This window comes from Melospiza melodia, chromosome 8 (genome assembly GCF_035770615.1).
Source record: "Melospiza melodia melodia isolate bMelMel2 chromosome 8, bMelMel2.pri, whole genome shotgun sequence".
NCBI lineage: Eukaryota > Metazoa > Chordata > Aves > Passeriformes > Passerellidae > Melospiza > Melospiza melodia.
The window spans coordinates 15,276,629-15,297,063 of record NC_086201.1 but is presented as its reverse complement, the minus strand read 5'-3'; the positions used below and the strand labels follow the sequence as shown (position 1 = coordinate 15,297,063).

General features: G+C 61.6%; 2 protein-coding genes across 2 annotated transcripts; one reads left to right on the top strand and one right to left on the bottom strand.

The window, feature by feature from the left end:
- Positions 1-218: 218 nt before the first annotated feature.
- On the top strand, positions 219-3,648 carry LOC134420969 (C-X-C chemokine receptor type 2-like). Its single transcript, XM_063161357.1, has 2 exons — positions 219-426; positions 2,278-3,648. The coding sequence occupies exon 2, from the start codon at positions 2,283-2,285 to the stop codon at positions 3,357-3,359; it is 1,077 nt and encodes a 358-aa protein (XP_063017427.1). The 5' UTR covers positions 219-426; positions 2,278-2,282; the 3' UTR covers positions 3,360-3,648.
- A 1,102-nt stretch (positions 3,649-4,750) lies between these two features.
- RUFY4 (RUN and FYVE domain containing 4) lies at positions 4,751-11,196 on the bottom strand. The gene is made up of 12 exons (XM_063161356.1): positions 11,090-11,196; positions 10,094-10,155; positions 9,230-9,336; positions 8,762-8,887; positions 8,383-8,489; positions 8,091-8,234; positions 6,367-7,414; positions 6,185-6,291; positions 5,360-5,506; positions 5,119-5,250; positions 4,850-5,047; positions 4,751-4,817 (listed from the first exon to the last, which is right to left on the bottom strand). Exons 2-11 carry the CDS (start codon positions 10,137-10,139, stop codon positions 4,942-4,944), a joined length of 2,070 nt encoding a protein of 689 aa, XP_063017426.1. The 5' UTR covers positions 10,140-10,155; positions 11,090-11,196; the 3' UTR covers positions 4,751-4,817; positions 4,850-4,941.
- Between the last annotated feature and the right edge of the window lie 9,239 nt (positions 11,197-20,435).

Genomic DNA, 20,435 nt, shown 5'->3' with positions numbered 1-20,435 from the left:
CGCTGAACCCCGGGGTGCACCCCCCGTGCAGCGTGGCCTGGGCCATCCTGGGACAGGAGGGTGACAGCAGGCTGCGGGCTCCCCTCGGGCTGGGAAAAGCATCTGAGGGGGGACCACGGAAGGGTCCCTTTGGCTGCCACTTCCGCTTCATTCTGGGAGAAGATTTTGCAACATTTCCTCCCCGGGCAGTATAAAGTCTGGAGGGAAGGGGTGCTGGGAGGTGGCACAGCTGCAGGCGCAGGTGAGGGATCCTCCAGCTGGAGAGACCCCTGGGTCTGGGGCTGCCCTGCATCCCACCACACTTTGTACCGGAGCCCTTGGGGGTCACATCTGGATTTAAACCCGTACCTGTGTGCTTCCCAGTGAGAAACAACTTGGGATCAGGAGAAGACTCCACATTTGAGGGGACGGCGACAGCAGCAAGCAGTGAGTCCGTGGAGTGTGCCACTGGAGATTGTGGCTTTCCTTGGGCTTTGACAGCTCCCATCTGAGCCCCTTCACATGTGGAGCAGCCTGAGGGCTGGGGTGGGTTGCTGCAGTGCCCAAGAGGCTGCTTGGTAGAGGGAGGTGGTGGCGAGAGCACCCAAGGCTGTGCTGAGGGCTCATCTGGGGTGCAAACCCTCCATAGTCCCCAGGGACATCAGCCTTGGGTGCTGTGGGGAAAAAAACCTGCTCCCATTTCCTTGCACAGTGATGAGCTAGGAGGATCCTTCCCCATGGCATGTCCCTCTTTCCTCCCCACTGGGGGACAGCCACCCCGCTGTCCCCCAGCCCTGCCAGGGTCAGAAGGGGAAATGGAGTGCTGCTTGTTCCCCTCATCTGGGCCAGCTGTGCGGTGTCTGTGTGTGCTGTACCCGGGGCATACCCGTTTACAGAGGAACCACCAGAACTTTCGAGCGGGGAGGCAGAAAGCAGCAGACAGAAATAGATGCAGGGGAAGCACTGGCATCAGGCTCTGCCCCGTGCCTGTGGGAGCCCCACTAGGGAGGACATTCCCCATCAGCACCAGCAGCATCCCTGTTGCACTCCTCTGGGATGCTGATGCCTCAGCATCCCAGCAGCACCCCCCTGGAGTCACCATCCCAGGATTTCCATCCCTGGATCACTGCAAGAGAGGATAAGCAGAGCCAGGCACAGATTTTTCTGGGCAGTGGCACCAGCCCAGCTGCAGCAGGGAGTTCACATCAGGCAGAAGTGGACAGTCAGTTCAGGGATGGTTTGGGTTCAAACAGGGCCAGCTCGGAGCTGGGGACCCCAGCACTGGGAGGCACTCAGCACCCCAAGCAGTCCTGGCATCTCCAAGCCCTGGAGGGGTTGGGGGGCTCAGAAATGGGACAGAGGGGTGAAACTGGAGTGAAACAAGAGTGCAGATCCATTCTGGGAGAAGACTGAAAGCCAGTGGTCCCTGGGGAGGCAGGAGCAGAGCGAGCTCACCATCTCCTATGTGTGAGGAGACAGGAAAAGCGACTGCCACCTGTGATTTCCCCATTGAGGCCAAGCACGGGGGGACACAGCAGTGACCAGCTGAGCAACAGGAAAACCAGAGGTGTAATATTTCCAAAGCTGCCTGCAAAGTGTGACACGTCTTTCCGCCCGGGGCTTGAAACCAGTCCCGCAGGAGCAAGACCAGCAGGTGGAAGAAGGGCACAAAAACACCTTCAGACCTTCCTGAATGCTGCCCCAGGCACCATGAGCACAGCCTTGCTGCTGGCTGAGGTGGCAGGAGAGGCAGCTCTGTTCCAGGCATCACAGCAGCAATGCTTGAGGGGGTGGAGAGGCTGGAGGGATACAGGGGTACTTGAAGAACTTTGGAGGTGCCTGAGGGGCTCTGAGATGCCCAAAGAGCTTAGAGACTTTTGAAAGACCCACAGTAAGCCCGGGGTTTCTGGAGGAGCCAGATGTCTCCTGGAGGGATGTGATGCTGCATTGATGGGGAAGCCTCTCAAACTGAGAAGAGATGATCATTCTATGGGGGGAAACTCTTCTTCCACAGGAGTCAGGAAAGGGACAGAATTGGGGTGAGATGCAGGAGACTGAGGCATGCAGGGGGAGTTTTATGAGGGGGTATATGAGGAACAGTGTCTATCTGCAGTACTGACCATTACCTGGCACAGTGTGGATGCTGTGTCCTCCATCACAGTGGAGTGATGAAGGACAGCTGCCCACTGGCTGGGAGGGGACCTGGGGGACAACGGAGATGCCAGAGGACCCAGAGATGCTGTCACCCCCGGTCCACTACCCTGCCACCCCACGCTCATGCCATTTTGTGCTCCACAGGCAAAATGGAGTTCTTGTCCTACAGTGGGGATCTCTCCAACATCTTAGCCCTTTACAACTACAGCTATGACTACAGCACAGCCATGCCTGACACTGCTATCTCATCCTCTCCGTGCCGGCCTGAAAGCTCTGCCCTCAACAAGTACCTGGTGGTGGTGATCTACTGCCTGGTCTTCATCCTCAGTGTGGTGGGGAACGGGCTGGTGGTGCTGGTGGTGACCTCCATCCACACCAGCCGCTCCGTCACCGACGTCTACCTGCTCAACCTGGCCGTGGCAGACCTGCTCTTCGCCTTAACCCTGCCGCTCTGGGCAGCCTACCGAGCCCACGAGTGGGTCTTTGGCACTGTAATGTGCAAAGCCATCTCCGTGCTGCAGGAAGCCAACTTCTACAGCGGCATCCTTCTGCTGGCCTGCATTAGCGTGGACCGCTACCTGGCCATCGTCTACGCCACGCGGGCTGCCACTGAGAAGAGGCACTGGGTGAAGTTTGTCTGCTTGGGCATCTGGGTTTTCTCCACGCTGCTCTCCCTGCCCGTGCTGCTCTTCCGCGAGGCTTTCCGCTCGCCCAACAACGGCACCGTGTGCTACGAGCGCATCAGCGGCGAGGACACGGCCAAGTGGCGCGTGGTGCTGCGGGTCCTGCCGCAGACCTTCGGCTTCGTCCTGCCCCTCCTGGTGATGCTCTTCTGCTATGGCGTCACCATCCACACCCTCCTGCAGACCAAGAATGCCCAGAAGCAGCGGGCCATGAAGGTCATCTTTGCTGTGGTGCTGGTCTTCCTCATCTGCTGGCTGCCCTACAACATCACGCTTGTGAGCGACACCCTCATGAGGACGCGGGCCATTGCCGAGACCTGTGAGAGGAGGAACAGCATCGACACAGCCCTCTCTGTCACGCAGGTCCTGGGCTTTGCCCACAGCTGCATCAACCCTATCATCTACGCCTTCATCGGCCAAAAGTTTCGCAACAGCTTCCTCAAGATCCTGGCGCAGCGTGGGCTGATCAGCAAGGATGCTGTTGCCCGCTACGGCCGCGCCTCCTATGCCTCCACCTCTGGCAATACATCCACCACCCTCTGAGCTCTTCTCGGACCCAGCCCTTGTGGGTACCAGCAGGTCCAAGCACCACACATGCCTCAGCATCCTCATCCAGCCCCCTGGAATGTGGGTGGTGATGCCATGGAGATGGGCAGGGCCACCATTGGATACTGGACCCCAGCTGGAAGGGGGCTTGGATGGCAAGGTGGTAGGACCCCATTGCCAGGGGAGTGATGTCAAGTGTGCACCCTGCCCTCTCTTTGGGACAAAGCCTGTGACCCTGTGGACTCTGTGAGACTGCTGTGGGGATGGTGTATTTACCCGATGACCATCCAGCAATAAAGGAGTTGGTGGGTTTGTCACCCATGTCTGCCTCCTCTTTGCCACGGGAAGGGACATGGCAGGTCAGGGCCAGAGTACCTCTCTGGAGGCAGTGCCAAAACAGTGCTGCCTGCTGAGCCTGTCAGAGTGTGGGTTACCCTTCTTCGAGGACAGGGTTTGGCATCCTGTACATCCCCACAGGGGACCCAAGCCCAGGTTTTGCTTCCTACAGCTCCCCAGACAGGTCCTGGCCCTTCGATAATCTCTATGTGGAGTGTATCCCACCTGGGGACAAAGTCATTCCCTTTCCAACCCCAATCTCAACCCCAGCAGAGCAAATCCCTGAAAGATCTCTGAGCAGCCCCTCACACTGAGCCAGCCCTGTGACCCCTGCCTGAAGGGTACCAGCACCCCAGGCACCCCCGCTTCCCCCAGCCATGGTGTCAGGAGATTGTTGTGCAAAGGGCTGGGAACCTGTGCCTTACACAACCGGGATGTTTCCGCCCTGGCTTGGGCAACTGGGGCTGACACTTTACTGGGGTCAAGGAGCTGAAGAGGGGACTGTGACCGTGCTGAGGAGTCTCCTTCCACTCTGTGTGCCAGGCTTCAGGATGTCTGCCCTACACCTACACATCTACACATCTCTCTACTGGAGTCCCATACTGCTCCTCCATTGACCTTGATCCGGGTTCCTAGGGGTCCATAATCATGGGGACATCAGCAGATGTCACCCATGCGCTGGCTCATGGGTGGGTACAGGGGTCCCCAGCACCCAGGTGGGAACCCTGGAGACTTGGGGCACAGCAGAGCGAGTGGGGGAGAAGGACAGCCCATCACCTTTGCATCTGAGAACCCTCTTGCCCAAGTGGTTCCTTGCAGTGTGGTAGGAAGCCAGGGCTGTTGGCCAAGAGCTGTCTACTCTCCCCAACATGTGATGGTGCAGGCAGTGGCTCACCCTGGCTGCAGCTAGGACACCCTTTTTGGGGATGGTTCCCCCCAAGACAACTTGAACACCCCCACAGCAGCATTCTCCACCCTGCACCCACCCCCAGTGTCAACCTGGCAGTGACCAATGGACGACACAGAAGACACAGGGGTAGCAGAAATGAGTAGTTTTCCTCTTTGTGGACCAGCCGCAAGAAAGACACATGTCAAACCCAAAATTCTGGGCAGCAGAACCTGCATGCAGGCAAAATGCTGGGCAGCAGAACCTGCATGCAGGCCCTGGACACCCCGGTAAGTCCAAGAGGAGGCACTCAGGGCAGGAGATGTCCCAGACATGGTGCCAGGGATGCTGTGCCGCTCATGTGGCCTGCGGGTGCCTCTGCTGGTAGCAAATCAGGCAGCAGCGGCCGTGCTTGCCCATGTCCACGGAGCAGGTGTGGCACACCTTGCCCTGGCACAGCCTGCTGAGAGAGCAGGGGGTGAGAGCTGAGCCCGCACCGTGCCAGAGCCAGCCCCCGTTCCCGTCCCAGCCCACCTGCAGCTGTACCGCCGGGAGAGGAGGCGGAAATCCTTGTGGCAGCGGGCACACAGCCCTGGGTCGCGGGGCACCGGGCTGGGCACCGGGCTGTCAATGCCCTCTGTCTTCTGCCACAGGGCATCCTTCTCCCTGCGGGAGGGGAGAGGTCAGCGCTGCCTTCGCCGGGGCTCTGGTGCCCTCCTCTGGGCAAAGGGGTGTGGGTCCCCTCGCCCTCGCGTGGAGGCCCCGGGGCTCTCACCGCAGCAGCTCCAGCAGCCGCCCCTTCATGTCGCGGATGAGCTCCTGCTGCCGTGCCTGCTCGGCGCCGCGCGTCGCCTCCCGCTCCAGGGCCTCCCTCTGCGCCCGCTGCAGCGCCGATGCCCAGCGCTCGCCGTCCTGCCGGGCCCTGCCGCGGGACAGCGCCCACACCGTCCCCCTGTCTGTCAGCTGCTCGTCTCTCTGTCCCTCCATGCATGCGGATAAACCTCCCGCCGCTGGTTCCTCCCTCCCTCGCTCCCTCCCTCCTTTCCTCCCTCCCTTCTTTTCTCTGCTGTTGCCCATCCATCCTCAAGCTCTCTCCCCATCCTCACAGCCACTTTGCCAACTGCCACCCATCTGTTTTCCCACTGTTCATCCATCCATCCATCCATCCATCCATCCATCCATCCATCCATCCATCCATCCATCCATCCATCCATCCATCCATCCATCCTTCTCGACATTCGTACCCCTGGTCTTCTGCCCACCCACTCACCTACTCACCCCAAATTAATCCCTGTGTCTCTCCATCCACCGTCCCATCTCCATCCATTCACACTAAATTGATCCCTCCTTCCCTCTCTCTATCTACTAACGCCAAACCACTACAACTCTCTGCCCACCCACCCTTGCACCCACCTATCAGCCCCAAAGTGACCCCTCCCTCCAGTCCTCCCCCCTCAAATCCTTCCCTCCCTCCCCCAGCCGATCCCCAGCTGCTGTTTGGCTGTGTCCAAGCAGGACATCACTGGGAAACCCTCTGGTGGGCAGATAGGAGGTCCCACTCTGGGGTGATGGGTGGTGGAAGAAGGGGTCCCTGCCCGACCTGCTGAGCTCCTCCTGCAGCCGTGCCATCTCCTGTCGCTGGGCCTGGAGCTGCTGCCGGCTCTGCCACGTCTCCTCCTGTGCTGCGGCAGCCAGGCTGGCCAAGCGCTGGGGGAGAGTGGGGGCTCAATCCTGGATCCCAAACCCCACCCCACCACGGGGTCCCCTTGGGTTTGCCCATACCATGGCCATGCTGGTGACCGTGCTGGGCTCCCCTTCTGCCTGGGGGGCTCGTGGGGGCTCCTGGGGAGCACGGGCGAGCTCCAGTGCCTGCCGCAGCACCTCCTCCACGGCAGCCACCTCATCTGAGGTACCAGCATCCTTCGGCACGTCCGTCCGTCCTGCCGCCACCAGCGCTTCCTGGCATTCCTGCAGTCGCGATGTCAGCGCCGCCGTCTCTGCCCGCGCCCTGGCCAGCTGGGTGCCCCGCTCCTCTGCCACTTCTTTCAAGCGCCGTGACTCGTCCTGTGCCCGTGCCAGTGCCCCCGGGTCCCCCGCTGCCACCGCTGCCTCCAGTGCCCGCTGCAGGAAGGCGTTGGTTTCCCGCAGAGCCTCCTCCTGGCGTGCCCAGAGCTGTGCCCGCCGGGCGCTGCCCTCCTCCTGCCGCCGGTGCCGCCGGTCCGCCCGCGCCAGCCGCGCCGCCAGCGCCCGGGCCGCCGCCTCCCGCTGCCCCAGCTCGGCCCTCAGCTGCGACACCAGCGCCTGCAGGGACTCCTCTGTGCCACCCGGCTGCCTGGGCACCAGTGACAGGGGCCCCAGCATGCACCTTGTGCCACTGGACAGTGGGGATGTGCCAGGCTGGGCTGCTTTGCCAGCGCCATGTGCATCCTCCAGTTCCTCTACATCCACATCCTTCATCTCCTTCTCATCCTCCTCCAACTCTTCATGCTTCTCTTCCAAATCCTCCTCCACGTCCACTTCCACATCCTTCACCTTCACCTCCTTTGTATCCTTACTGTAATCCTCCTCCACTTCCTCTTCATCCTCCTCTTCCGTGTCCTTCTTCACCTCCCCATCCTCTGCATCTTCCTCTGTATCTTCCACTTGCACACTCCCTGCCTGCAGGGCAGCCCAAGTGGGTGGGCAGGGATGGGCTGGTGGCCCATGGAGTGCCACAGTGGGATGGCCAGTGCCATCAGACCATCCATGTGCCACAGTGCTGATCCTGTCTGTCTGCAGCGCTGTCTTTGCTGGGCTGCTCCTCATCACTGGGCTGGGCCGTACCAGTGGCCTAGAGGGGACACAGGGCTCAGGACTACGAGGTCACCCCCAAGGGGAACAGGGCATCACTACCCTCCATTTGGGCTCGCTGGGCACAGCAGCCTTTAGGAATTTGGGAGGCAGCAGGGCAGGGGATCAGTGATGTTAGTGCCATCAGCCTGAGCACCCACAGAACACGTGGCACTCATCGACCCAAGCATGTGTGCTTGTGACAGTCTATGCACATGGGTGTGTGGGTATCAGAACAGGTGTGAGTGTGCTGGAACAGCTGCATCCATGATGCCCCCACAAGTGTGCCCAGGGCAAGGGTGTGCAAGCACATACATGTGTCCCTGTGTGTCAGATGTCACAGTGTCAGGGTGTTGCAGCAGGGACATACTCAAGCACAGGATGGCTCTGTGTGTGTACACATGCATGTGGCATGTTTGCAGGCACAGGCAGGATGGCTCTCTGTGTGTGTACACATGCATATGGCATGTTTGCAGGCACAGGCAGGGTGTGCATGCTGGTGCCAATGACTGTGCCCTCCATGGAGAGCTGGCACATCTGGAGTGCTGTGTGGGGTCTAGGGCAGTGGGGCACTGCACAAATGCTTCTCTGCAATGCTAAGTCCCAGGTGCCTCTGATGCCCTTGACATCCCCAGTGCTGCCAATGCCCCCGGTGCCCCCAGTGTCCCCAAGCTCACTCAGAGAACATGGGCCAGGCGGTGTCCAGGTCACTTCTGTACAGAGCCAGGTGGAAGGTGACACAGTCCAGCTCATAGAGGCTGCCCAGGATCTCTGCTCGCCGTTGGGGGCTCAGGAAGGGGCTACGGGCGTAGTACCACTCACTGCAACCACAAAGCATGCATCCCTCTATGCCCTGGACAGGTACACATCCCTGCAGCACCTCTGCTGACTGGGTGCTGCAGGGCACTGCCCACCCTGGCCATGTTCCCCACCTCCAGGAGCATCCCCCCAGTGTGCCCCTGGTCTCACCAGAGGCTCTCGGGGTCCAGGAGGCAGAGCTGCAGGGACTCTGCCAGCTGCCGGTGCACCAGGCAGTACCGCAGAAAGGCTCGGCCCCTGCCCACAGGCGTCTTCAGCTGCGGGGGAGAGGGGGTTATCAATCCCTGTCACTCCAGTCTGCCCCTCCACACACCTCCCTCCCAGCCCATGCAGGGAAAGAGGGCCCCCAGGGCTCGGCCTGGGGTGCAGTGGGGATCCCAGAGGGGACAAAACTGTTTATAGCACCAGTGGGCAAATGCTTGGTGCCCAAGCGGGTGTGTGCCTGTGCAGAGGTGTGTGTGCACCCACAGGCAAGCAGAAGTTCTTATGTGTGCACAAGCCCCTGGGTATCCCACCAGCCCATGCCCACCTTGTCCAAGGAGGTGACGAAGTGAATGCCTTCATGCTCCTGCCGGCACCGTGCCAGGCCCTGGCACAAGAAGTCCCAATAGTCCTTGCGCTGCCCAAAGAAGCTCCTCTTCTCCTTGAGGTCAAACTGGCAGAGGTACAAGCTGGGACTTTTTTTTCTGGGAGCATCCCCTGCTCCCCCCCAGCCTGTCCCCTGTGGGGCTGGAATCCAGCCAGCTCCCCCAGCAGGGTTGATCCAGGTGTCCCTCTCTTCACTCCATACCTCAGTTTCCCTTTTTCGGCACATGTAATTACACATGTGGATTAGGGAGAACCTGGTCCAGGTGGCTGGGGATGCCCAGGGCCAGACAATGCTGGGTGGGGTTATTCCAGCCCCTGCATGGTTAACACAGGATTCCTTCTGCTCTCAGCTGTGCCTAAGGGGAAAGGAGGCAGGGGGCAGCAGAGATGGAGGAGCAGCAGGCAGTACCTGGAGAAGGAACTCTAGCTGGGCACAGAGGCTGTGCAGCTCCCGGCTCCCGTCTGTCACCGGCACGTTCTGCTCCTGGTAGCTGCATTTCAGCTCGGCCACGGTCTCTGCGGGATGGCAGGGCTGGGCTGGCATGGCACCCTCTCCCATCCTACCCCTCTTCCCTCAACTGCCTCACAACAACCAGCCTCGGGGATTTCTCATGGTGGATGAAATAATAGAATTCTAGAATCTAAGTTGGAAAAGACCTCCAAGATCAAGTTCAGTAATTAACCCAGTACTTCCAAATCCACCATTAAACCATGCAGCCAAATGACACATCCACACGTCTTTTAAATGCCTCCATGGGTGGTGACTCCACTACTTCCCTGGGTAGCCTGTTCCAATGCTTGATAAACATTTCCATGAAAAATTTTTTCCTAATATCCACTGTAAACCTCTCCTGGCACAACTTGAGGCAATTTCCTCTTGTCCTAACCCTTGTAACTGGGGAGAAGAGACTGACTCCCTCCTGGCTACAACCCTGCCCATGTTCCCCCATTCATTTCAGGTAGTTGCAGGGAGTGATAAGATCCGCCACAGAGCCTCCTTTTCTTCAGAGAGAAAGAGGAGCTCGGGAAAAAGGAGGGGAGCAGGGGGAGCAAGGAGCACAGCCACCTCCTGGGCACTGCTGGCTCCCAGGGGCTGGCAGTGAGGATGGGAGCACGCAGCAGTGCCAGGGTTGGCACGGGGATTCTCTGGAGCACCCCTGGCAGTGACACCCCTCACTGCCCATGACTTGGGTGCAAAAAGGGATCTGGCACAGCCAGGGTGAGATGTGCCATGCAGGGAACATGCTGGCAGGGCACTGGTTGGCACACTTACTCTGCAGATCCTTGATGACACGGTTGAGCTCCCCTTCCCCTGCCATGGCTGCTCACAGGGATCTGCAGAGGCAGGGGCAGTGATGAGAGGTTCCAGGCTGGCACTTCCCTGGCACCCCCAAACTCTGTCCCAGAGAGAGTGTCTGCCCCCCCAGCTCCACCCCAGAGGGGTTTTAGGCAGGTTTAGGCACCCCTTACCTTGCCTATGTTCCCCCACTACATAGGGCAGAGCAGATGGGGTGGATAAAGGTGTCCCATCCTGCACCCTCTCAGCTCTCCACGTGCCCTGCCCCTGTATGTCCGCAGCCTCTGGTCCCATTCCTTGGGGAGTTCCAGGGGCTGACCCCACCACATCCCTATTGTGTCCCTGTCCTTATCCCTGTCCCTGTTTGCCAGGATTCAGGATGTGGGTTTGGTGCAGGGGAAGTGCTGCTTTTGCTTCTGCTCTCGCTTCCCTCACTCACATCACGAACAATGTGGGGGCTCCTGGGTGGTTGAGCACGGGGCACACCAGCCCTGATATGCAGCCCCCTAAGCTCAGCTCCCTCAGTAGAACCCTCTGGCACAGCATGTTGACTGCACGGCTGGCATGGGGTTTGGGTGAGCTGTGGGCATGAGGTGAGGGGACACAGGGCACAGTGCAGTGATTTTGGGGTGGGTGGCAGCTTGGGGACTGGGTGAGGGAAGTTGCCCATGGGGGTGGCAGGTCTGTGGCTTGTCACTGTGGCTGGTGTGGGGCAGCACTTTGGGGGGACGGGCTGTGAGTCCCAGCAGGGTGCACGTGCACTCACAGGAGTGTGTGCACCGGTGTGCCCAAATGTGCCCAAGCGTGTGAGTGCCCTGTGCCCTCTACCACAGCACAGTGAGGGAGCAGGACACAGGTCTGGGGCTGCCCATGCTCCCATTCCAGGGCTATTGAGAGACCTCAGATGAGCTATCTTTGCACCTCCCCACCCCACCTGTAGCTCAGTTTCCCCTGGCAAGAGAAGCCCCTTACCTGTGTCCAGGAGCTGTGGGCTGCCCCGGGGCAGTTGCTGAGTGCTGCGGGTGAGCTGGCATGTCCCTGTGCCCACGCTGTGCCTGCCTGCTTCTCCTTTTGTACCTTGGGCAGGAGGAAGTGTAGGAGGTCGGTGGGGCTGCAGAAGCCACAGCCCGCCCGGCCCATATCACATCAGGCACTGCAGCTTAGCCCCCAGCACCTGCCAGCTCCCTGTTTTGGGGGTTGCCAGCTCTGGGGAAGGGGTCAGCAAGGCTGATCCCCCTATGCAGCTTTTGGGGCAGAGGAAGGACAGTGTCAAACATGGGGGGACCCTGATGGTCTCCAATAAGGATGGAAATTCGGAATGCTCTGAAGAACCTGCCCGCAGTTTTTGTGGAGGGGGTCCAGGACCCATACTCTGCTAGAAGCAGCCAGCAGCAGACCCTGGCCCAGAGGCCACCCCCATGCACAACAGCCCCTGGGCACAGAGACCCCTGCAGGAGCTGCAGACACCCTAGCAAGGACCACAACCCTCCCCAGTCATCTGCCCTCCACATGGGGACTATACCCAGAGCCAGTGTGTAAGCTCTTTCCAGAGCATCCTGGACAAGGCTCCCTCTTGCTGGGGAGACCCCAGCCCAGCAGTGCACCTCATTCACTGTGCCTGGACCCTTGTACTGTGTCAGCCCTGTCCTGTGGGCTCTTTCTCGACTGGGGCTGAAAACCTGTGTGGAGGGGATGTCAAAGGTGATGCCAGCCCCTCCCACCAGTCCAGGCAGGGGCACCCACTGCCATCCTGTTCCCCACCACCATCTTGGTGGATGGCCACAGCGATGCCCATGTCCTATCCTCTGCCGTGCCCCTCCTTGTAGAGCAGGTTGCCCTTACCTGTGTCACCTGGATGTCCTTGGGGACGCCCTTGTCCCCCCGGCCAGGCCTCGCTCGACACCAAAGTGAAAGTAGGAAGTGATGCTGAGTGGGAGCCTGGGCCTCCCAGCACCCTCCTGGCTCCCGGTGGGTGTTGGCCTGTAGGTGCAGCTGGGGAGCAGAGGGGAGCCACTGGCAGTACTCAGGGTGACCCCAGCCTCCTCAGCACCCCATTGCCCCGTGCCACACTGCAGTGTGTGCCCCTGTGGGCATGGGGCACAGCACTCCATATTGGATAGGGGTAGGGCAAGGTGTTGGGTGGCAGTGGAGCAGCAGCATCCCCGTGTGTGTGTGCAGGCGTGCGTGTGACTGCACGTGTGTGCAGGCTGTGTGAGCACGGCTATGTGGCTGCGTGCGTGGGTGCAAGCTGTACACGTGTGGCTGGTGTGGGTGTGAGGCTGAGAGGGCACCGTGTGCGCCCTTCATTGCACCACCCACGTACCCCGTGCCAGGCACTGCGAGGGCAGGACCCCAACCCCTGCAGGGGGGACAGCCCCTGCCCACCGCGCCACTGCGTCAGCCTGGCAGCAGGGTCCCCTCTCCCTGCCCAGCCAAGGGCCAGGGCGGGGGTGCCAGGGCTGGGGGGGCAGAGAAGACTCTCACCCATCCTTGGCGTGGGTGCAATTCAATTAACGAGGCCTGGCCCCGGTTCAGCACAGCCAATAAAGCTAATGGCCCCGCACAGGCCTGGCGCTGCCCGCCGGGCTGGGGGGGCGGGCGGGAGCCGGGGGCCATCTGCTAATTAAATGGGGGTGGGGGACCGTGGAGCCAGCGGTGATGTCACCTCCCTGAGGCTCACCGGCCCCCTCTGCCCTCCAGCCCTCTACCACCGCCAGGGTGCCAGACAGAGCTGTGGGGGACAGCTGTGAAGTGTGGGGGACCACCCAAATTTCCTGCACCCCCACCCTGATGCTGCTGCTTGCTGGGAGGCTTCCCAAGGCAAATGCAATTAGTGCCCATGCCTGGCATGGCCGCTGCCCACGCTTGGCACCAGCAGCTGCCCCGTGGGGATGGGTCCTTGCCCGGCACCAGCACGGCGTCATGGCAGCATCCAGGGGCGCTGCTGCCTGCTGCTCTTGGCACCACCTCGATGGGCGCATGGGGGTGTGCGGTGCCAGGGGGCTGCGCCCTGTTACTCTGTTCCCTGCCCTGTGCAAGCCCCATGGCGGGGTGGAGGTGCCCGGGTTTGGGGAGGTTCCCCACGGTTATTCTGTTCCCGCAGCACGGCGTGTCAGTCGGGCAGCCTTTGGGGAGAGACTCCACTGCAAGGGCACCGTGTGGGGAGTCCCTGATTGTGTCCCCAGGCTGCCGAGGAGAGGCTCGTTGGGATACAAGGAGGACGGGCAGAGGGGAGGGAAGTCCCCCCCCGCCCGTGTGTAGGCGCTGCCACTTTGGGCTAGGGATGGGCGGACGGTACTGTAAGGAAACTGAGGCAGGGTCGGGGCGAGGGTCGCGGATTGAGCGAACCCGCCGTGTGCGACCTGCTGCACCCCCAAAACTGACGGCGCTGGAGTGGGGGACCCCGTTAAGGTCTGACATCCACCCCAGGGATGCCGTGCCCGGAGGGCAGGCGGGTGAGCGCCGGAGGTGCCAAGCCCCGAGCCCCGTGTGCGGGAGGAGGAGAAGGAGGAGGAGGAGAAGGAGGAGGGGGAGGAGGGGGAGCGTGTCGGAGCTGGCTCCCACCCAAGCACTGCAGGACAGGGGCGGGCACGGTGCTCCCTGCCTGGCTGCCAGCGCGCAGGCGACGCTGGGGAACGGGCGGGGGGGACAGGCCCCGGTGGGACCGCAGCCCCCCAGCACATCACTGTCGCACGGCCCCGTGCCCAGGGCTGGGCACGCCGGGGGCACTGCCCGGGCACCGGAGCTTGTTGTGGCCGGCGCACGGCTGGGTTCGGCCGCTGGTGCGAGCGTGCCCTGGGCAGGGGTCGGCCCCTGCACCCTCCCCCCGCCGGGTGAGCCCCGGGCAGGGGCACCATGACCCGGCTGAGCTGGTGCTTTGCCACCTTGGTTGGCTGGGGGAAGTCCTTGGTGTCCTGCCTCCTGCCCCTCCGCGCCCGCCGCCGCCGGGAGGTAAGCGGGCATCGCCGGGCACGGCGTTAGGGTTAGGGGCGGCGGGGGACACGGGGCTGGGGGGCTCCGGGGTGCGGGGAGTGGGGCATGGGCTGCCGCTGGCCCTGCCTGCTCCGGGCAGCTGGGGGTTAAACCCTGCATATGCATGCCGGGGTGCAGGGCATGTCCTTTGTCCCTCCGTTTGCTCCCCCCACAGCGTCTCACTGTGACCCTCTCTTCCCACACCCGAGGAGCCCTGCAGTGCCTGCCTGGAGAGGATCTGCCGTACAGCCTTTCATTCTAAGGGATCTGCTGGGATCCCTGTGTCCTTACAGAGAGACCGTAGAGGCAGGGGGTGTCCCTGCGTCCTTATAGAACCCACAAAGGGAACGCTGTGCCCTGCATGAGGGGAGCCCAGTGGCCATAAAACACCCCCCAAGTGAAATCCCTGTGCCCATAAAGTGGTCAGTGTGGGGGATCCCTGTACCTGTAAACACCTCGTACTGGGAAGCACCATGCCCATAAAGTACCCAGTAAGTGTGGGCTCCCTATGCCCAATGTGTGAGACCCTGTGGGGTCACTTTGTGTAGGGCACCTCTGGGCCTGTCAGCACCTGGCATGTGTGGGACCCACGTGCCAAAGGATTGCCCCACAGGGCATCCCCGTGCCCATGCAGCACCTGCTGTGGGGACTCATTCTGCTCTGCCACCCAGGCTGTGCAAGCTGAGGCGGGGAGGGGGGGAAGCTCTTGGAGGGTGCTGGATCCCACTGCGCCACCCTCACGTTGTTCCAGTCTTTGGGAAGCTGCCCCGTGCCTGGCAGGATGGCATGGGACACTTCAGCTGCACCATGCCAGAAAAGCAGGTGCCAAAGCCACTGCTGGGCAGCGCCTGAGGGAGTCACTGCAGGCTGGTGACAGTCCAGTATATGCCAGGACAGGGACACAGCCTGGAGGAAGGAGAGGCCTCTGACTGCTTGGGGACCCCAGAGCGCACCGGGGACGCAGGACCATGAACTGATGGGAGTACTGGAGGGTGGTCAGGGCTGTGGGTGGGTGGGTGGCATTGGTGAGACGTGGGTTGGTGGTTGTGCAGTCCTGTGTCCACCACTTTGTCCGTGTGTTTCGGATATGGGTGTGAGGATGTGGACTCGTGGGGGGCTGTAGCACACGTGTACCTGTGCATGTGTGTTCATGGGCGTGCAGGTGGGGCTGAGGTGAGAGTGAACTGCAGCTCACATGGGTGTGGGTGCACAGGAGGTCTCAATGGAGCTGCCATGGGGCGTGTGTCCCCTAACACACGTGTGTATGCTGGGGGCAGCAGCAGCAGGGCTCTCTGTTGGTGTGAGCTGTTACAGAGGGGTGTCTTGGACCTTTCTGTGCTGACAGGTACCCACACATGTGGGACCCACGCATCATGTGTGACATGGGCTGTGTGTGTGGTGTACATGAGCGTGTCCTGGCATGTACACAGGGGAACATGTGTGATGTATGCATGTGAGAGCACACATCACACATGAGCAGTGTGCAGACACTCCGCTGGAAGTGGGTGTGGGGGCCTTGGGGATGTGGTGACCCCAGGACACAAAGGAGTCATGCCAAGGCTGGCCCTGCACTGGGAGTGCATGCCTACACCAGTAGAACCTGTGCAGGAGTCCTCGTGCTAAGTGACCCCGTATGTGTCCACCTGCTGAGAAAATGAGCCTAAAATGATGGTGATGGGCTGTGTCCCTGTGGCCACCCTGTCCCTGTCACATGACCCTTGTCCCTGCCCTTCTGAGGAGCCTGGAATTGTCACGGCAGTGAATGGGAGGAGGTGATTTATGGGGGGGTGTGGACGCCTCTCCACCGGGGCTTTCATTTGTGAGCAGTAACGAGGTTGATTAATAAGGGCTGTAATGATGGGGAGGGGTGTGTGAGGGGGGTGGGCAGGGGTGGCTCTTTGCTTGTTTGTGCTGTGAGCAGGATCAGTCCCCTCAGCCTCCCTCTGCCCCTGGATGTGGTTGGCATGGAGAGGTGGGAAGTGCTGTCCTCTGTCCCAGCTGGCACATCCCCACAGAGGTACCACTGCCCTGGGCCGGGTGAGCACAGCATAGAGGTGGGGTGGAGGGCAATGGGACAGGGATATTTTGGGGAGGGGATGCTGCACTTTGGGAGGACCGAGATGCAACCCCAGTCTCTGGGAAGGGCAGCTTACCCCCATCCCACCCTGCCTTTCCTATCTGGGCTGGCGATTTTATTCAGAGTATGGATGGGAAACCGAGGCATGGGGACGGGGGCATTACAGTGCCCACGTCCTCTCCATGCCCAGGTTTCCATGCCAGCCGTGGCTTGTCCTGTCGGTGTGTCCTTCCCCCTGGCACGTCCCGCACCCTGACTCACACCCTCATGGTCACGGCCAGCTGAGCACAAGTTTCCAGGCTGGAGCCGGAGTCAGCACTGGCGGAGAGAGGGGGAACCGTGTGTCGCACGGCCAAGCCCCCCAGGAGGGGCTGGAGCACCCCCTGTCAAATCCATTCCCGTCAGGGCCGCAGGCTGCCAAGCCGCTCTCCGTCCCGCCCGGAGCTTGTCCCCCCTCGCTGAGGCCCCCCAGCTCCGCGCATGGATGTCCGCTGATCCCTCCCCGTCTCCCATCCCGGGACCACCCAGGGGACTCGGCTGGGCATGGGGGGGGTGCATCCCGCCGCAGGACCCGCCGGAGGCCGGAGGAGGGATGAGGGTGACGTGGGTGGCGGGTGTCCCCCGGTCAGCGGAGGAAATGGATCCCAAATGTGTGTGAGTGGGGAAGAGGGGGCCTGGGACACGCACAGCCCCGCTCCGGGCCCCCGCAGCCCCTCTGCTGGCGGTGGGGGGGTGTCCCAGACGCCTCCGGCCGACTCGATTGGGGCGCTGCGGGCTCGGGGGGGCTCCGCCGCTCCCCCCCTCCCCCGGGCGGAGGGGCGGCGAGGGGCCGGGGTGGGGCGGGCGGGCGGAGCGAGGGGCCGGGGGCTCGGCCGGCGGGGACGCGCCGCGGGCAGCATGACCGGGCTGTGCCTCTCCTGCCTGCTCTGGGTACGAGCCGCGCCGGGGGGAGCAGCGGCGGGGTCGCGGAGCGGGGCCGCTCCCGGCAGCGGGCGGTGGATGGGACTGGATGCACGGGCAGCGGGACGGAGCGGGGGCGATTGCACCGGGACGGGCTGATTGGGAGCAGGGGGGACTGGCGGGGCTGGACCGGCTCTGGGGGAACCGGGACGGAGCGGAGACCGCTAGGGACGGCCGGACATCGCGGTGGGGCTGGGGGACCGGAGCGGGAGCGGGGCCGGGAGGAGCCCGGGGACTGTGGGGAACGGAGCGGGAGCCAGCCCGAGAGAGAAGTGGCGGTGGGCAGTAGGCTGGGGGTACACGAAGAGGGGGGACCGGGCTGGGATGCGGGACATACTGGGCTGTAGAAGGATCTGTGTGAGGAAGGGTTGTGGGCTTGGGGAGGATGGGAGGCTGATCCCCCACGATGCCCAGCCTGCGTCACTGGCCGGGGGCTCCACCATTCCCTGGGGCAGAGGATCTGCTACTTCACTGAAGGGAAGGGCAACTCAGAAAACTGGGGGGGATCCAGTTAGGTATTGGGGTTGGGGGCTCTGCATTCTCCCCAGTCACCGAGTCCCGGGGCCCAGCGGGTTGCAAAACTCTGGGTGGATCTGAGCCTAAAGACTGCACCCAGGTGTCCCGGTGCCCTCCACCCACCGTGGCTTTGCAGCCTCAGGGGAACTGGGTGTCACAGGTTCCCCCCCGCCACTGCACTCTCTGCAGTGCTGGGCAATGAACCCAGGTCTCCTAGCTCTTGATTAACTTGGCATCTTTGTTTGGTGCCTCTTCCAGCCCAGGACACCTGGGTCCCCTTCCAGCCTCCTTTGGTCTGCATGTTGGCGGGCCCCATGGCCAGGGATGCCTTTGCACCCCTGCTCCTGCAGCATGTGGGTACTGGTCCCTGGAGGTGGGTACCATGGGTGGGTATCCAGGAGACGTTCCCAAGAAGCCCTTCAGCCCATGCCCCTGCATCCCCCCAACAGTTTCCAGCCTTGGGGGCAGAGAGGCTAATTGGGATGCTGCCAGTATGGAGCTGGGACTGGATTGTTTTGTGGGATGGGCTGGTTCCCTGGCTGGCAGAGTGGCACTGGGTGGGCAGAGTGCCCCTCCAGCAGCAGGGTCCTGGGGGGGAGCATAGAGCTGGGTGCTGGGTTGGTCCCCCTCTGGCACAGTGATGGTGTTGGCAATGAGACAAACAGAAGAGACTCTGGGGGTGTGGGAATCAAAGGGGCAGCTCTTTCACTAGTGAGGATAATTGCTGTTAATGAAGCCATGGAGGCCAGGACAGAGCGGGGGGTATGTGCATGGGAGATGTGTCGGCATCCCTGTGCATCCCAGTGGGTCCCTGGGAGCGGGGGGCAAGGCCTCTTCCCGGGGCACCCTGCAGCAATGATGCTGCTTTGCATATGCAAAGGAGCTCATGGCATCATTAGGTCTCACTGTCACCCAGCAACTGCGGCGTGGGAGCCCCTGTCCTGGGGGAGCTTTTCCCACGGCCGCCGGGTGGGTGACGCCACGTCTGAGCACACACACGTGTGTGTGTATGTGTGTGTGTGTGATTGTGTGTGTACACACCCACCCAGCAGGGTGGCACCAGCTCTGGGGGCTGCCAAGGCACCACTGGTGAGTGGCCCTGTGGGAGCAGGTGCCCAGGGAAGAGGGGCTTGCAGGCACATGAACAAACCGTGTGAGTGTGTGCACGGTGGCACATGGACCAGTGTATGGGAACAATGAGCCCGTGCCACTGCTCTGCTGTGGCTGCTGGGGACATGTGTGCCTGCGGGTGTGCATGTGCACACAGGGTGTGCATGTGCAGCACCCTCACAGCCCCAGGGGGATTTGCACACACACAGAGGCGTGCAGTGCACATGGATGGCCCATCTCCTGTCTCTGTCTGCACTGGGGAAACTGAGGCAGAGAATTTTGTGGGGAGGTACCCGGCCCCCTGACACTTTGGCACCATCCCTTTTGGCTCTGGTGCAGTGGGCTGGAGGAGAGCGGGGCGCCAAGGCAAGGGGGGGCCGCCGGGCCTCTGCTTAATCTCATTAGTCTTGGCATGAAAAGGCGGATTTACAGGGGCTCACGTCTTCATCTGGCAGCAGGTGGGTGGGCAGGGCTGGCCTGCTGCCAAGGGTTGCCCCCTCCAAAAACAGTCAAATGGGAGTTTGGGAGGATCACTGGCTGCCTGCAGCTGTGCCAAGACCCCTCCCCGTCCTCAACCCCCATGCATGAACACACACAGTTCATGCTTGCACAGTTTGGATCCATCCTGCACTCAGTCACACTCGTGGCATCAGCTTCCTCTTGCTGTGGGTTGTGCCAGACAGGGTGGGCACGGCTGCTCATGCTCAGGGGGCTCTGTGCCCCCTTTACACACCTCCAAGACACACCTCAGCACACGCTGCCTGGCATGCACCCCAAAACACAGCATGACAGCGAGACACCCTCAGCGTGGGCACCCTACTGGCAGCACTCGCACGTACTCGAGCGTGCACATAGATTTTTGTGCACTTATCTGTGTACCCACACACGTACAAATACATGCATGTATTATCTACACGTTTATCTATGCACATTCACATGTGCACACGAGTTTGCACACACACATGTGCATTCAAGCGTTTTTACCCCCCATGTGTGCAGACATACACAGCTGTGTCCACACACATGTGCTCACAGAGACACTTGTGCACGGGCAAGTATTCACAGGCACACATGGAGGTGTACCCACATGCAGGGAGGCACGAGTGTGCGCACATCTGTGCATGCACACACATGTATGTGCTCACACACATGCATGCACACAGCTGTGCACGCCTCTGTATGTGCTCACACAGCACAAACAGCATGGACACACACACGCACATCTGTGCACACAATCTGTCCGTGCACACACACGCACATATACGTGCACATGCACAGATGTGTGAGCACACAAGTGTGTGCATGTGTGCACACACAGAGGCCCGCACCGCCAGGGGGCGGCAGAGACTATTTAAAGGGGTGGAGGCAGTGCCCCACCCCCCTCCCCTGTACCCCCTATCCCCACTCCATACCCCCATCCCTTCCCCTGTACCCCCTATCCCCACTCCATACCCCCATCCCTGTACCCCCTATTCTGTAGCCCATTCCCATAGTGCTGCAGAGGACACGGACACAGGTGAAGATGTGTGGGGGACATGGGAGGAGGATGAGCTGCCGCCCAGGGCAAACAGGCAGGTCAGAGTTGAGTGTCTGGGACTTGGTGCCACCTTGTTCCCGCTGACGAAGCCCCGTGTTCCCCCCAGCCCCAGGACCTGGAGGCCCCTCCAGCACACTCCTTCAAGA

Bases quoted from the DNA above. Each gene is read 5' to 3' on its own strand.
- RUFY4 (XM_063161356.1), bottom strand. From the start codon at position 10,139: ATGGCAGGGGAAGGGGAGCTCAACCGTGTCATCAAGGATCTGCAGA. The intron at 8,888-9,229 runs GTACTGCCTGCT...TACCTCTGCCAG, and splicing joins AGCTAGAGTTCCTTCTCCAG to TTTGACCTCAAGGAGAAGAG. The intron at 5,507-6,184 runs GTCGGGCAGGGA...GTCCCGCGGCAG, and splicing joins CTGCAGGAGGAGCTCAGCAG to GGCCCGGCAGGACGGCGAGC.
- LOC134420969 (XM_063161357.1), top strand. From the start codon at position 2,283: ATGGAGTTCTTGTCCTACAGTGGGGATCTCTCCAACATCTTAGCCCTT.